Consider the following 16,404-nt stretch of genomic DNA (forward strand, 5'->3'; position numbering starts at 1 on the left):
CAATACATAAACAACTTTGTTGCATTTTTTTGCGCTGCTTTAGTGTCTGGAGGTGGTCCGAGCAGTTTATCCATCTCAGAGGAGACAGCAGTCAGTATGCTGGTCACCTGGGTTCACCCCAACGCCCATGTGCTTCAGTACCGTGTGTCATACACTCCTATCAATGGGGAAACGAGGGAGAACACAGTGAGTGCTTTTTGAAGAGTGAAACATTTTATTTTGTATTGCCTTTGTGTAGTTGAATTGCCTTCTCTCCATTAAAAATGCTCCATATTGAGGGACCTTATTGCTGTTATAGAGATTTGTGGTGGGCTATTATAGGAACCACTCAGAACAATGTAGTGACCATTTACAAAAGGCACTTAAAGGAGTATGTGACAAAAAATGTTTTGGCCTAAAAACCGCGTGACATTGCTTAGAGCACCTTTAAAACCACTTACGTTGCCTGAGCAACCGCATAATAATAATAATAATAATAATAATAATACATTTTATTTGTAAGCACTTTTCTGAGTACTCAAAGACACTTTACATAGAATAGAATCATAAAAGCAAATATTTTCTTCAGACAATGTAAAGATCTAGTTCTCAACAACTAAGTGAAAAAATGAAATACAAATAAAAAATATAATTGGATTGTTTTTGACACCATATATTATGAAATCTTACAACTCATCCTGATTAATTATAAAAAAAAGTCAAATGATATAGTGTTCAAAGGTTTGGGGTCTGTAAGAATAAAAAAAAAAAGAAAGAAAGAAATGAATATGTTTATTTAGCATGTATGCATGAATATGATCAAAAGGGACAGTAAAGACATTTATAATGTTACAAAAGATTTGTATCCTATATATTACTTTCCATTCATCAAACAAATAATGAAAAAATGTATCACGGTTTCTAGAAAAATATTAAGCAGCACAAATGTTTTCAACATTGATAATAATATGAAATGTTTCTTGAGCGTCAAATCAGCATATTGAAATGATTTCTGAAAGATCATGTGACACTGAAGACCGTGGGCACTATTTTAACGATCTAAGCGCATGGTCTAAAGCGCACGGCGCAAGTGCAGTTAGGGCTTGTCCGAATCCACTTTTGCTAGTTTAACAACGGGAAAAATGGTCTGCGTGCCCAGCGCATGTTCTAAAATGGTTGTCTTTATTCTCTTAATGAGTAATTGGTGTGTTTGGGCGTAACGTGCAATAAACCAATCAGAGTCTCATCTCCCATTCCCTTTAAAAGCCAGTTGCACTCATTCTATTTATTATTTAGTTGCGCTCATGCCATGGCGGATTCGCTATTTACATGGCGAATTTACAAGCGTAAAGACTGAACGCTTCTCCAGAGAGCAAACGGATCTGCTCATGTGCGAAGGTTAAAAGTTTTAAAGGTTAAAGCGCACAAGCAGACCATCTACGGGACAAGCCGGATTCCACCATATCTTTATGTTCACAATATTAATCTTTTACATTGTAATCCTTTTATTTTTAATATTTGCCAATTGGCATGTTTGTGTGCTGCTGCGTGTCCCTGTGTGTTTAATAAGCAGAGTGTACGCGCATTTTGGACCCGCCTATAGGCGCATATTACTAACGCACTCTTTAAATAACAAAATAAATATTGAGCCATTGACTTTAGAGCAGGTTTCAGTTGGTCAATGGCGCAGTCTATTTCTGTTGCCTCAAAATAGCAACGCGCCAACAATTCGCCTGAACACATCTCGTTTTCAGACCAGCACGCCCATGGGCGCACAAATGCATTTGCTATTTAAACAACGTGGCGCAGGACGTGAAAATAATAACTGCGTCAGGCTGAAACTAGCAAAACAATTACGTCGCGCATGGTGCTGCATCCGCCGGGTGTATGATAGGGCCCACAATGCAGTAATGATGTTGAAAATTCAGCTTTGCCATCACAGGAATAAATTAATTTTTAAATTGTATTCAAATAGAAAACAGTTATTTTAAATAGTAATAATATTTCACATAATAACTGTTTTTACTGTATTTTTAATCAAATAAATGGAGCCTGGGAGAGAATAAATGACCTCTTTCAAAAACATCTTACCAATATGTTTACTCTACTATAGTATTACCTTAAAGTATTACTCTATTATACTTTGTGTATATCATATATTAGGATATTATTATTAAGATATTAGATATTTTTTTATATTTTAAATCTATTTAATTTGTATAACTTAATATTTTATCATTTTAATTTTATAATTATAATTTTACAACTTTTGCAGCTCTAAAATACTAAAAATAAAAAAAACTAGAAAAGCATTGATAAGACTAAACTGAACCAAAAAATCATGAAAAAATGAAAAGGAAAAATAGAAACAAATAATGAATAAGTATAATCAACCAAAGAATAAATAGATTTAAAAAATAGAGGTAAAAACTAAATTCAAAATAACATTAACAACCCTGGAACTTCTCACTATTTCTTCATTTGTTTGTTGTGTTATAAATATGGTGCGGTGTAATGTTGTCATGTTGGTTATTTTTAACAGGTGTCATTGCCAGGCAGCTCTAGACGCGTCCAGCTGCAGAATCTGCAGCCTGACACTCGTTACAGTGTGCTGGTGACTGCTGAGTACCGCAGCAGAGAGGGCGGCAGTGCCTCAGCCCAGGGGAAAACCAGTGAGACACACACACACACACACATCAAATGCAGTATCTTTAATGTGTACTGACCAAGTATGTACTTTGCACTTCACACTGCACTGCCAGACAGTGTCTTGTTCTTAATCATGTGTTTCTCCGCACAACCAGCCAGCCTGCGGGTGAGCAGCGTGAGCGTGGTGCGGTCTGACCACTCCAGTATATGTGTGTCCTGGAGGCCCGTACCAGCAGTCAGTGGTTATCGCGTAGTCATCCAGGCCCTCAGAGGTACCAGCTCTGAAATGAACCATCATAATGCATCATGAACTTTTTTTGTGTGTGTGGAAAACTAGGCAGTTTGTTTTGTGTCATTTATTTCTCACTCTGTACGTTTGTGCTCAGATAAACAGACTAAGGAGGAGATCGTAGATGCTACCAGCAGCAGTCACTGTTTCTCTGAGCTGCAGTCTGAGACGGTGTACCGCATCAGTGTGCACTCCCGTCTGGGAAGAGTAGAGGGTGCTGCTGTTACCATCCTTCACCCCACAGGTCAGAATCCTGTGTGACACATATTTTAGCCCAAAAAAACAACTGATGTTATTTTTTGCTCAAAGGTAATAGCATGTAATTCTCTCATAAAGCAACTGCTCCGGTGAGAATTCAGGTTCCTCCTCGTCTGCATCCCATACAAAGAGAAGGTAAGAGTTTAGGGCAATTTATACTAAACACAAATATTTTCATGAATATTCAGTGCAAAGAAGATTTTTAATAGAAACAATGCATACGTTTTTGATCTATTCATATTAAACCAATTAATTTGACATCAGAACAACATTTTTCTTTGGTGATTGGATCATTTTTTATTAATCAAGCTATGGAAACTTACTGAATGCAAATGTACCGCAAGCAGTTCGCTTTGCTTTTCCGCTTCACTTTTGGTGTGAACAGGCCTATACGCTGCTTTTGGTAAAAACACAGCTTTCTTTAAACATAACATGCTGTCTTTCTTTCTTTCTCAGTGTGTCCTGAGATGACAGTCAGAAATCATGTGATTAAAGGTATATTCATATTTTTGCATACTTGCATTGAATTTTTGGTGTACATATGATCAATTCATGCATTTCCTGAGAATCAAATTCATGACCTTAACTTTTTAATCTCAACAACCAAGAAAGAAGCCTACTGCCTTTCTCAGAGAGCAATATTATGCTAATGCAGGGCTCAACAGTAAGATTTTGTCTGTTTGCCCAGTCAGGCCAATATTTTAGGTGCAATATTTTTTTTTATTTCTCATTTTAATATAACTCATTTCATTTAATAGAATATAATTAATATAATTAATATAATATTTTGTTTAAAAAAAAAAGTTGTTTTTGCATTTAATATTTATCTTAAAATAAAGTATTTTTAACATTACTTAATATAAATTTGATCAAATATAAAATTTTCTTTACAAATCAAATTAGCTGGAAATTATAGTTCTTTTCATTGTTTTAACAGGAAACTCCATCCTTATATTCATAAACTCTCTCATATAAACCTCGAGTTAACAGGCTATCCTTTTTGTTTAGCCCTGAACTGTGTTAGAAAACATGATTTTGTGTGTGTGTGTGTGTACATGTGTTTTCTAGGTTTCAACATGATGGAAGCATTCGGTCTTACTCCGAGAGCTCACTCTACTATTGAGGGTGTGGCAGCTGAACCTTTCATCTTCAGCACCTTGCCCAGTTACACCCTCTATAGAGACGTACAGCTGACCCAGAGCACAGGGTAAGAACCACAAGCACACATATCATTAAACAGTCCAGATACACCCTGCAGTCACTGCTCACACCCTGCGTGTCTATCGCAGCTTTATCCACCCGGCTGGATTTTCTCCAGAACACACCATCAGCATAGCCTTTAGGCTCTTGCAGGATTCACCCCGGGAACCCTTCGCCCTCTGGCAGCTCACGGACAATGACTTCCAGCCCAAGATGGGGGTGGTGCTGGACCGTAAGCGCCTAGACATTTTGAAGATAAATTCAAGAATGGTTTGAATTCAAAAGCCAGACTATTGAATTTTTAAATCCCTAGTCAAATTCATGATATCCTTCTTCTCTGTTCTGTTATTTAGCTGAGAAGAAGCTTCTGCTGTATTTCAGTCTGGACTACAGAGGAGAGATACAGGAACTGACCTTTGACCAGCCACAAGTCCACTCGGTTTTCTACGGCAGTTTTCATAAGGTTTGTGCGAAAGTTACTGGTTTCTGACAAGCTTTACAGAATGTCCCACTGGTTTCTAACCATAACTGGTTATTATTTGTACGTGTGCAGTGTGGCATTTCAAAGCATTGTTATCTGCCATTTGTTTTAAAATTGAAGGTGCAGTAAGCAATTTTTTTTAGATATTTGAAATCACCAAAACAAACACGCCCTTACCCAAAAGTATCACACCCCATCTTCATAACTCTGTCCCCAAATTAAGAAACGCACTATAGGCTTGTTCGACTTGAACCGGCGCTGCATAGACTGATTGGTGGAGGACATCAAAGTACCGCAAGAGCGATTAGAGAGCAGACGGCTCCGTACGCCGGTTCAAGTCGTGTAACCCATTTTGAGTGGACACGGCCCTTACTGCTGATTGGCTGAATTGTGTTTTGGTGCTCTGTCCTATCCACTTTCAACAGCTTTTCTCAGAAATCACTTACTGCACCTTTAAACAATAACTTGAAATCAGAATGGAGGCTAATGCTTGTGAACAGCAACAAAAAAGAGAAAAGCTTCATTTGAAAGTTTAGGGGTAACAATTCAGCTTATATCCTTACAGATTATAAGCGTCCCACCTTTTACTGTTTTTTTGTTTGTCGAGAATTTCAATAAAATTGTGTTTAAAAACTGTCTAAACACACTAGTCCTCCTTAGAAAAGAGCAAATGCTTGTCTGAGAAATGTTAGATAGCAACAGTTGCTAAGGTAGTATTGGTCAGATATGGTTTAAGGCGGGACTTGGAGAAGAGTCTTTTAGTAAGGGAAGAAAAGAGATGCAAAACTAAAGCTGCCTCTGATTCTTTTTCTCTCTTTATCTGATTTGATGGGCAGATCCATTTGTCAGTCAGTCAGGTGAGCGTATCACTGTCTGTCGACTGCCAGCGGGTTGGTGAGAGGCCCGCGCGTCCCTTGGGAACTTTGCCTACTGATGGCTTTGAGATGCTGGGCAAACTAGTGAGGACACGTGGACCTCACAGCGGATCTGCAGCTGTGAGTCTCACTTCATGACCACAAACATATTGTTCACTTCAAAATATACAAACAGTACATGTAGTATCACTACCGTCCAAAAGTTTGGGGTCGGTAAGATTTTTAAAAATGTTTTTGAAAGAACTCACCAAGGCTGCATTTATTTGATCAAAAATAAAGACAGTAATGTGAAATATTATTACAATTTAAAATAAACGTTTTCTATTTCAAAATATTTTAAAATGTAATTTATTCCTGTGATGGCAAAGCTGAATTTTCAGCATCATCACTCCAGTCTCCAGTGTCACATGATCCTTCAATTGTGCTGCTTAATATATTTTGGAAACCGCTATTCACGTTTTCATTATTTCTTTGATGAATCAAAAGTTCAAAAGACAGCGTTTATTTGAAACATAATTTTAATTTAATAAAAAAAATTGTAACATTAAAAATGTCTTTACTGTCACTTTTGATCAATTTAATGCATCCTTGTTGAATAAAAATATAAATTTCTTTAAAAAAACATCTTGCTGATCCCAAATATAACACACACACATATTAAGGCATTGTGTATTGTATTTTTCTCTAGTTTCAGCTGCAGTCCTTTGAGATCGTGTGCAACACTACTTGGGCATCAGAAGACAGCTGCTGTGATCTGCCCTCACAGGTACACAATCATTCTAGGTTGAGTTAACATCTCAATATGGATGGCACTGACTTAGTGTAGTGCAGGATGCCTTAAAGTTGCTTCACTCTCTGTTCTCTAGAGAGACGAGGAGAGCTGTCCAGCCCCTGCTTATGCTTGCACCTGCACCACCGACATCCCTGGAGCACCTGGAGACATCGGGCCACCTGTGAGACTACAAAGCTGCATTTTCAAACCGACGCTGACATTAGATAGCTTGTGTAATCATTTTAATAGTTGGTTGGAATAATTAGTTTTATGATAATTAATAGTGTTATGATTTGCCTGTTTTCAGGGGAGACCTGGCCTTCGTGGGGAGAAGGGAGAAAAGGGAGAGTTGGGCCAAAAGGTAGGGCAACTCGCATGCAGACTTGGTGGGGTTTGAACCTACAACCCACACCACCACATTTTTCTTCAAAAATTCAAAATGTTTGGGGTGGGTAAGATGTTTGAAAGAAGTCACTCATGATCAACAAGGCTGCGTTTATTTGATCTAAACAGTAAAATCTGTAATATTGTGAAATTTTATTAAAATTGAAAATTCCAGTGATTTTTCAGCATCATTACTCCAGTCTTCAGTGTCACATGATCCTTCAGAAATCATTCTAATATGCTGATTTTGTGTAATTTTCAATGTTGAAAACAGTTGTGCTGCTTAATATTTTTGTGGACACTTAGATGATTAGTAAATTCAAAAGAACATTTATTTGAACCAGAAATATTTTGTAATATAAACATAAATGTCTTTCCTGTCAGTTTTAATCAATTTAATGCATATTTGCATATGACCCTTTTCTGCATCTCTTCAGGGTGAGGTGGGCCCACCTGGTAAACCGGGCCCTGAAGGCGGCTTTGGTACTCTTGGATCTGCTGGTCCACGAGGAATAACCGTAATGGGCAAAGTGGTATGTCTACACTTGTTCTACAGAGAAGAGCTAATGCATATGAGCATTTGGAACTGATTAAAACTCTCTCTTTGTCTATATAAGGGTCCACCAGGAGCAAGAGGGGAAAAAGGAGAAATCGGAAGACCTGGGAGTCAGGTGAGCTTTTAGGCCATGTTTGTAGCGGATCATGTTAGAGGTGTTTTCATGCTGATTTCTGGTATATCTCACTCTTTCTTCACTTTGTGTTCGCAGGGTTTACCAGGGCCTCCTGGTCCGAAAGGTGAAGAGGGCATCCCTGGTCCTAAGGCAAGTCTCTGTGTGGCTCAAGGCTGTTATTTTCCTATGTGCATTTGAAATGTTTAGTCTGTCATTCATCTTTCTGTCTATAAATTTCCCACAGGGGACCAGAGGAGTGGAGGGTAATATCGGCAGCCCAGGAATCACAGGACCAAGAGTAAGACAGCCTTACCTATATGCATTCATTGAGGATCTAATGCATGCTTTTATTGCACTCAATTTAACATCCATGTTTACATTTTTGTAGGGTTTCCAGGGTTTGCCTGGTCATCCAGGGCCAGTGGGAGAGAGAGGGCCTCTAGGTCCTGTAGGGCCCACCGTGAGGAAAACTCAATTACTCTTTATGTCCTTGATCCACATAATCCAGCCAAGATAGAACTCCAGAAAAGATTTTTTATGTAATTGGAAAAAAAAGGATAAAAATGGTTCATGTTTAATACCACATTATTTTTTCTCTTTCACAGGGTCTTTCTGGAAGTAAGGGTGAGAGAGGAGAGAAGGTAGGTTACAAAATGACATGTTTGCTATTTGCAAACGTTAAAACAGATGATTACATTTTATTAATTCTTCTGTTTATTAGGGCGAGCCACAGTCTCTTACCATGATCTACCAGCTTGTTACACAGGCCTGTGAAAAGCTTGTGCACAGTATGTAGTACACTGACTACATCTGCTTTAATTCAATCACAGTAAATGCTGAATTTAAAAAGCAGCTTTGATGGAAATCTTGGCCTGAGTAACTGCATTTTAATTATGAATTAATAATAAATTGTGTTCTAGATGAAGTGCTAAAGTTGGATGCTTTTCTGAATGAGATGAATCGGAAGCCAGTGCCCATCCAGGAACCAGTAGCGCCACCAGGAGAGCCTGGTATACCAGGGGGAAGAGGGTCACCTGGACCCCGAGGCCCTCAGGGTCGACAAGGAAGCAGAGGGGAGTCTGGGAAACTTGGGTACCCTGGTGAGCAGGGTAAGCCTTGACACTTTCTTTTCTCAGGCAAACTCTACATCTGATGGTAGTCGCATTTTGAATTTAAATAATGTACTTAATTCTGTGATTAACTTCTAGGACGTAGAGGTATGCCGGGTGAGAAGGGGTCTCCAGGACCAAATGTGGTGGGACCACAGGGAATAAAGGGTTTTGCAGGTATTGAAATATATTTGTGTATCGCACAGCTGTGTTGGTAAAATTGTTTAATGGGGTAGTCATCATTTTTATCATCATATTTAGGTTTCCTGTACCAAAAATGTCAAAAACACTGCAACAAATTGTTTTTATTAATCAGTGTTTTTGTCGTTTTAAGATATTAAGACTTAAACTATCATTCGGTCTGTTAGATTTCCATATTAATATGTGGAAACCGGGATAAATGTTTTTCAGGATTCTGTGGTGAATCTTATTGACCCCCTACTTTTGAATTTCAGATGCTTTTCTGAAAATAGGTCTTGTTTTTTTACATACTTTTGCTTCTGCACAAACCCCAAATAATGTGTTTGTAATGGTTTAAGTGTTAATTGCACCACTATATGTTTCTGCTTCACCAGGACCTCCAGGTGAAACTAAAACAGGGGAACCAGGTCCCAAAGGAGAGGATGGTAAAGCAGGACTTCCAGGTATTCCAGGAGCTTCAGGTCAGCGAGGTGAAATCGGACCCCCTGGTATATGTGACAACAGTGGATGTTATCAAAGACCCCCGGCTGCAGGTGAAGAAATGCAATCACGACCACCGTGAAAAACAGTGTAGGCTTATGTTCGACCATTTGAGTCTGACCAATTGTCTGTTTTAATCATTTTTTTCAGAGGATCCATACATCGGATATCAGCCTTGAGTTGAGAAGTTGTTTTTTTTACTTCAGCACTGCAGAATCCTCCTTGTAGAAAGACACTTTGCTCGACATAGCAGATAAAGTGATTCTGCCAGACGTTGACTTTGAATGAGCCTTTTGATGGACACTTTTAACTTTATTTTCTCAAAGTGGTAGCTGATCTCAGCTCAAAACACCCATTCTGAGACCACCAAAGCACTGATCATCCTTGACCCTGTCTGTGTTACCCAGTATTCAACCTGATCTGCTGCTACTACACAACAGCAGATTTCATGTGCAGAACTATTTATTCAGCACAGAGGAACTCACAACACACTCAGACTCTATTTTACAGAGACAGACATTTTGGTATCTAGACGAGGAACTAGAGTGTTACTGAACAATATCCGCACTAAGAATGTTTCAACTATTTTACTTTATGTATTTTATTGTATTTAATGCACTATATGTGTTTTAAATGTATATTGTTGAAGGCATGTTACTTTCAATATTTTCCGGTTTCTTGATCTCTTTCTGTTTTTAAAAAAATATGAAATAAGAAATATTTTGCAAGAGCAATCTGTTAATATGAAATACACTGTGATATTATTTTAATTGTCTTTTACATATGCAGAAATGCTGTTCATACATAGTATTTTATAGGATTATATTAAGTGAAATGGTCTTTTGTTTTTAATACATGTTTATGTAAACCTGAATGAAATGAAACTGTTAAAGATCAAAAAGTTGACTCACCTCAGATCTGTCATGCTTTCAATGAAAGTTAATGTTCGCATTCACCTTGGTTTCAGACAAAATAACTAGTTATCACTGCTGTTTACAAAATACAATTTCCACAAGAATAATTTTAGTATGCAAGCAGTAGTGAAAACATGTAAGGTCATTTTCATGAAACTTTTATTGGCAAGCATTTTCTTTTCTTTTTTTGATGTAATATATTTTCAAATGACATGCTTATCAGATCAAATCAACATAGCACAAAATCAGTATTACAGGAGGAAAGCCAAATGACAGATGTCAATGCAATTATTTGTCGTTACAATTGCCAGAAGGTGTACAAACTGCAAATAAATATTTTTTCCATTATTTTTTAACTGTGTGTGCCCAGTAAAGGGTTAATTACTATCAAATGTTGTGTATTTAATTAGTATTTGTAACATTTTGCTTACAACTTCGTACAGTATTGATTTCTTAAAAACTCTCAAGACGGTAACTTATCCATTCCCAGTGTAAAGTGTACCCAACATCCAACTTTACAGCAAATTAAAGCTTTAAACCTTTATGCCTAAATGAATTGTATTGTGAATTGTATTACACGAAATAGTGTACAACTGTACAAGATCATTGTTCGATGCTTTTCACTCACGCTATTTGCGTTGTTTGCTCCGGAACCAAAGAATGGAGGTAGGGGTTTCCACGGACAGCGTATCTGGTGTAAACATCCGGTGTTTATTTTGTCGGAGACGCCAACATGGCGAACCGGAGAGGCAATGCGAAGACCGGGGAGCAGTCTGACAAATATTCTGTTTTGCTGCCAACCTACAACGAGCGAGAAAACCTCCCATTGATTGTGTGGTTGCTGGTGAAGTACTTCGGCGAGAGGTAACATAAACTGTATTGTTGTAATGAGCAAGAACCGGAAAACAACCACTTGTCAGATTGTAGAAGTCCTACTGATGAGCTGTCACTGACATGACACACTAACATTATCACCTGATCAGAGAATCCCCGAGAAGCAAAGATATTCCTTTTGTTTTAAAAAGAGCTTTTGTATTCAAATGAACATGTTTTAATGCAGTGGCTTCAACTACGAGATTATAGTCATTGATGATGGTAGTCCAGACGGAACACTGCAGATCGCCGAGCAGCTGCAGAAGATATACGGCGCTGACAAGATTGTGAGTTGTGCATAATAATAATAATACACTCAACATGATTGACAGCTCGTCGAATGTTGAAAGAAATCATGAAAATATGGCATATCTCTTCGTTTTAGCTGCTGAGGCCGCGAGCACAAAAACTGGGATTAGGTAAATTGGCTCATATGTCTTAGTACTTATTTTAGAGCTACATAGCCTGACTTAAGTTCATGTCATTTCAGGAACGGCTTACATCCACGGCATTAAACATGCGTCAGGAAACTTCGTTATCATCATGGATGCAGATCTCTCACATCATGTAAGCATTCCTCGATACAGTTTTGTAAATCCTGGTATTCAGGATCCCTACCGCCATAATAAAGCTGGAAATATTTGCAACCATTTGTGGTTGGAAATGGGTCTGGAAATGACATGGAATATTATGTCATGAAAAGTTCCATATTGCCTTAAATATTTTTCTAGTTATACTCTTAATTGGTGAAATATCTTGGATATAGTACATGCTTACAAGCCTGAGCAATAGTGAGTAATATTTAATTTGTATAATACATATAATTATGACATAAAAATATGTATTTATGGGATACTAAGTCATCATTATGAGATAAAAAGTCATTGTGAAGACAAATATAAAGTTGTAATTATGATAAAATACTTTTTAATTGCATAACAAAATGATTTTATTTTTGTCAATTATGATTTATCAAATCTTTTTTCTTCTTATGTAGCAGAAATGGGCTTCCTTAGAATCAAAGTGGTTCTCAATATTAGTCTGAATGGCTCCTTATCAGATCTGTTTGAATATGAATGAATTTTTAGGACCACTGAAAATGTCTTGAAAATTGATTTGTCAAAAAGTTTTGGATTGCTTCAAGCATGTTTACTCATATTTTCATAAATTTAAATAAATCATTTGTTTCTGCTTCATTGAGTGAAAGCTTCATGTACACTGAGTGTTTTTTTCTTCTTTCTCACAGCCAAAGTTTATCCCACAGTTCATTGAGTAAGTATTACCTCATGGTTCTGCTGTTAATTCCTTTTTATCTGTGCATTGTAGTTTTGCTATAATAGCATTATCACATGCACTTGTATAGCAGCCACTTACATGGATTTGTTCTTCGATCAGAAAACAGAAAGAGGGTGGATTTGACCTGGTGTCTGGCACAAGGTACAGAGGAGACGGTGGTGTGTATGGATGGGATCTGCGCCGGAAACTCATCAGGTATTTGGCTTGAAATTTCAGCTGACTGAGGAAGTCAATTTTGTAATAATTGCCAAATATACTAGAAATTTCTCATCATTTTGAAACCCTATATATATTGTTTATTACTGCCACTTATACACATATTCTGCCACACATCTATGTTCATGTGTAATGGATTTTATGGCACTAGATTGCTTAGTTTTGTTGTGGCGATTGTTTTATTTTTAGTCGTGGGGCAAACTTTATCTCACAAGTGCTGCTCAGACCAGGAGCATCTGATCTCACAGGGAGTTTTAGGTAAGTGCATGTTAATAAAAAATTTTTAAACATCATGTTTTTTATATGACATGATTGTATTACTGCCTCCTATCATGTGTTTCAGGCTTTATAAGAAAGAGGTTCTTGAAAAACTAGTAGAGCAGTGTGTGTCAAAAGGCTATGTGTTCCAGATGGAGATGATTGTCCGTGCGAGACAACTGGGCTATACAGTTGGGGAGGTCAGCACACATCTCTCATCCTGCATTTCCTATAATGTTGTTGTTATAAAAAAAAAACTGGTTTCACAGACAAGACTTAAGCTTAGTCCCAGACTAAAATGCATGTTTGAGCTTTTATAACTGAAAGCAACTTGTACTGAAATATCTTAAAATATATCAGTGCCATTTTTTTGTCTCAAGAAGCACACCAGCAATGTTTTTTTTTCTAAGGCACGTTTAAAAAGCTACTTAAATGCCCTAAATAAACTCAGGCTTAATCCTGGCTTAATCTAAGCCCTGTCTGTGAAACCGGGCCTAAATGTTTTGAGATAAAGCATTTACATAATAATAATACTGTTGTTATTACTGTGAACTATTACTTTTCATCTAATTTAAAGTATCAGAGTGCTTTGTTTTATGGGTCTCTGAAAGTGGTCTTGTCTGTCTATTACACAGGTTCCTATTTCATTTGTGGATCGTGTTTATGGGGAGTCCAAATTAGGTGGAAATGAAATCGTCTCCTTCCTGAAAGGACTGCTCACTCTTTTTGCCACTACATGACCTTTGACATCATTTGGTTGTGTTTAGTGTTGTGATGTATGATCAGCACTGATCACTGTTGTGAATCTAGAATTCATGCTTTCCTAATAATTAGCTCGTTTTGATGAGTTATATGTCGCATATCAGGCTACAGTAGCTTTTGGATTGCTTGGATTTGCCACCTTCCATTTTTCATTTAGTTTGGTTAATCATTTGACTATATTTTGAAATGTAAATTAAAATGTTCAAAAAAAACTCAATTTTAATAAAAAGGACCAAATTGAGGTAGCTGGCTTTTTTCTGGAGTCGGGCGTGCTAAGGCTTATTTTATATACACTGCATTTTCTAGGCTCTTTAAAAAAGTTTCTTATTGGCATTCTTCCACAAATAACTTTTTTACATCCATGGAAACTTTCCATTGCACAAGAGTTTCTTGATAGTAGAAAAGGATTCTTTAGATTATTAAAACAAGGCTCCAGGCATGTGCTTGCGTCCTTTTTTACTGCCACTGCGACCACGTTGCCCAACTAATAAAAGAGCTGCCGTTTCTGTTTCTGCATACGAGAAACATCAAACGGGAAACAAATGAAAGCGGAACAAAACTGTGCTACTCGTTGGAGCTGCACAGTGCGGACCGTTTATCGGCTCGGAGCTGTAATAGGAAACGCAGCATGAGCTCAGAACAGGCACATGACTAGTGGCTGGTCTGTGTGTGCAATTCCACAAACCTGGAAAACCTTCTTATATAAGTAGTAGGCTTTTTTTTAGAAAGTAAAAATGTAAAGATAAAAAAGTGGTAGGGAAAATCAATAAATTAATCATTTGCTGCCACTGTGAGAATAACATTTAATCAATAAAAAAGTAACTGTAGTCTGATTATAAGTATTTTAAAATCTAATACCAGTAACTGATTACATGCTCTGACCATAACTGTAACCATGGTATTGTGGCAAATATAGGACCCTATTTTAACGATCTAAGCATATGGTCTAAAGCGCACGACGCAAGTGCACAGACTGTAGAGCGTGTCCGAATCCACTTTTGCTAGTTTAACGACGGGGATAATGGTCGGCGCATGGTTTAAAAGGGTTGTCTCTATTCTCTTAATGGGTAATGGGTGTGTTTTGGGCGTAACGTGCAATAAGCCAATCAGAGTCTCATCTCCCATTCCCTTTAAAAGCCAGTTGCGCTCATGCCATGATGGATTCGCTATTTACATGACGAATTTACAAGCGGAAAGACTGAACGCTTCTCCAGAGAGCAAACGGATCTGCTCATGCGCAAAGGTTAAAAGTTTTAAAGGTTAAAGCGCGCAAGCAGATCATCTACGGGACAAGCCGGATTCCACCATTTCTTTATGTTCACAATATTAATCTTTTACATTGTAATGCTTTTATTTTTAATATTTGGCAGGTTTGTGTGCTGCTGCGCGTCCCTGTGTGTTTAGTAAGAAGAGTGTACGCGTGTTGTGGACTCGCCTATTACTAATGCGCTCTTTAAATAACAAAAAAAAAATTGAGCCATTGACTTTAGAGCAGGTTTCAGTTGGTCAATGGCGCAGTCTATTTCAGTTGCCTCAAAATAGCAACGCGCCAACAATGCGCCTGAACACACCTCGTTTTCAGACCAGCACACCCATGGGTGTACAAATGCATTTGCTATTTAAACAACGTAGCGCAGGATGTGAAAATGATAACTGCGTCAGGCTGAAACTAGAAAAAAACACTTTGTTGCGTCTGGCGTTGCGTTGGGCCGGTTGAATGATAGGACCCATAGTGTTTTTACATTATTCATTTCAGGGTTCGTGCAACCTTTTGAGTGTGAAATTCAAGCACTTTTCAAGAACTTTCAAGTGCTTCACACAACTTTTTCAAGAACTTTCAAGTGCTTCACACAACTTTTTCCAGCACTTCAAAGCTTTAAATGTGAATAATTATGTTGCAGGTTGATTAAAAGTGTGCCTCTAAATTTTCAGTAAGGGGCTACAGTGCTCTTAGTAAAAAGCCCTGTAAATTGTTCTTCACAGAAAAAATGGTTCTTTTAAGAACTATTCACTAAAGGTTATTTGGTGAACCCAAAATACTGCTTCTATTGCATTGCTCTGAAAATAGCCTTTTGGAACATTTATATGTTTAGTGATTTTTTTTTAACAGCCTGGGAAAACCCTTCAGAATGAATGTTGTACTTTTATGAGTGGCTATAAAGATGCATTTCATGAAATAAACATTTAATGTTGCAAAATTATTTTGCTTATGCAATGTTTATGGACATAATCATCTGGATGTATAATATTTGTACAATACTTTTAACTAAGGCTTTCTAATCAAACTGGAAAATAAGGCTGTATTATGCACTGAATTTCACACGAGTCAATGTCAGTGTCAAAACCATAGGCTACATCCTATGATGAGACACTGCCATCAATCTAGTGTAGTGTCTACACTATATGACCTATCCAAAAATAAAGATTTTCTCCCATCTGGGTTTAGAGTGTTCAGTCCCAAATGACACCCCAAACTTGTGTAATGTAAGGAATTGCTCTGGATGAGCTTTCTGCTGCCACCACCACGGGGGTATAACTCTTGAGCTCAAGGCCCAGAGAGGGTGGGGGAATCACCATGGCTCACAGTCTGCAACCCCAGCACTTGACATGCAGAAGTAGTCCCGGTGAGTTGCGCATGAGCGCGGTACAGCGCCACCACCCGAACTCATGATGCTCCGACGCTGGCTGAGTACTGAGGCACTGTATACATCCGACTCTCTGCGGGGGTAGATACCAG

At 37.8% G+C, this 16,404-nt stretch overlaps 2 protein-coding genes across 2 annotated transcripts in view; both read left to right on the forward strand.

Annotated features, from left to right (window-relative positions):
* LOC308703044 (collagen alpha-1(XX) chain-like) overlaps positions 1 to 10,815 on the forward strand; it is a 73,327-nt gene extending 62,512 nt beyond the window's left edge. The window contains exons 19-42 of the mRNA XM_081386305.1: positions 44 to 186; positions 2,522 to 2,651; positions 2,784 to 2,900; positions 3,015 to 3,161; positions 3,254 to 3,310; positions 3,632 to 3,670; positions 4,244 to 4,382; positions 4,465 to 4,607; positions 4,729 to 4,838; positions 5,693 to 5,851; positions 6,420 to 6,497; positions 6,598 to 6,684; positions 6,811 to 6,864; positions 7,325 to 7,420; positions 7,505 to 7,558; positions 7,655 to 7,708; positions 7,803 to 7,856; positions 7,947 to 8,018; positions 8,164 to 8,199; positions 8,280 to 8,346; positions 8,479 to 8,667; positions 8,767 to 8,844; positions 9,243 to 9,401; positions 9,499 to 10,815. Coding sequence (XP_081242431.1) covers positions 44 to 186; positions 2,522 to 2,651; positions 2,784 to 2,900; positions 3,015 to 3,161; positions 3,254 to 3,310; positions 3,632 to 3,670; positions 4,244 to 4,382; positions 4,465 to 4,607; positions 4,729 to 4,838; positions 5,693 to 5,851; positions 6,420 to 6,497; positions 6,598 to 6,684; positions 6,811 to 6,864; positions 7,325 to 7,420; positions 7,505 to 7,558; positions 7,655 to 7,708; positions 7,803 to 7,856; positions 7,947 to 8,018; positions 8,164 to 8,199; positions 8,280 to 8,346; positions 8,479 to 8,667; positions 8,767 to 8,844; positions 9,243 to 9,401; positions 9,499 to 9,527 — 2,291 coding nt within the window. The 3' untranslated portion in view covers positions 9,528 to 10,815. The remainder of the gene's footprint in view (positions 1 to 43; positions 187 to 2,521; positions 2,652 to 2,783; positions 2,901 to 3,014; positions 3,162 to 3,253; positions 3,311 to 3,631; positions 3,671 to 4,243; positions 4,383 to 4,464; positions 4,608 to 4,728; positions 4,839 to 5,692; positions 5,852 to 6,419; positions 6,498 to 6,597; positions 6,685 to 6,810; positions 6,865 to 7,324; positions 7,421 to 7,504; positions 7,559 to 7,654; positions 7,709 to 7,802; positions 7,857 to 7,946; positions 8,019 to 8,163; positions 8,200 to 8,279; positions 8,347 to 8,478; positions 8,668 to 8,766; positions 8,845 to 9,242; positions 9,402 to 9,498) is intronic.
* Positions 10,816 to 10,847: 32 nt separating this feature from the next.
* dpm1 (dolichyl-phosphate mannosyltransferase subunit 1, catalytic) lies at positions 10,848 to 16,107 on the forward strand. Its single transcript, XM_081386481.1, has 9 exons — positions 10,848 to 11,126; positions 11,323 to 11,422; positions 11,521 to 11,554; positions 11,626 to 11,702; positions 12,382 to 12,407; positions 12,531 to 12,626; positions 12,837 to 12,905; positions 12,991 to 13,105; positions 13,541 to 16,107. The coding sequence occupies exons 1-9, from the start codon at positions 10,996 to 10,998 to the stop codon at positions 13,643 to 13,645; spliced, it is 753 nt and encodes a 250-aa protein (XP_081242607.1). The 5' UTR covers positions 10,848 to 10,995; the 3' UTR covers positions 13,646 to 16,107.
* Positions 16,108 to 16,404: the final 297 nt, after the last annotated feature.

The sequence above is a fragment of the Scardinius erythrophthalmus genome (genome assembly GCF_964197995.2).
Source record: "Scardinius erythrophthalmus genome assembly, chromosome: 15".
Classification (NCBI taxonomy): Eukaryota; Metazoa; Chordata; class Actinopteri; order Cypriniformes; family Leuciscidae; genus Scardinius; species Scardinius erythrophthalmus.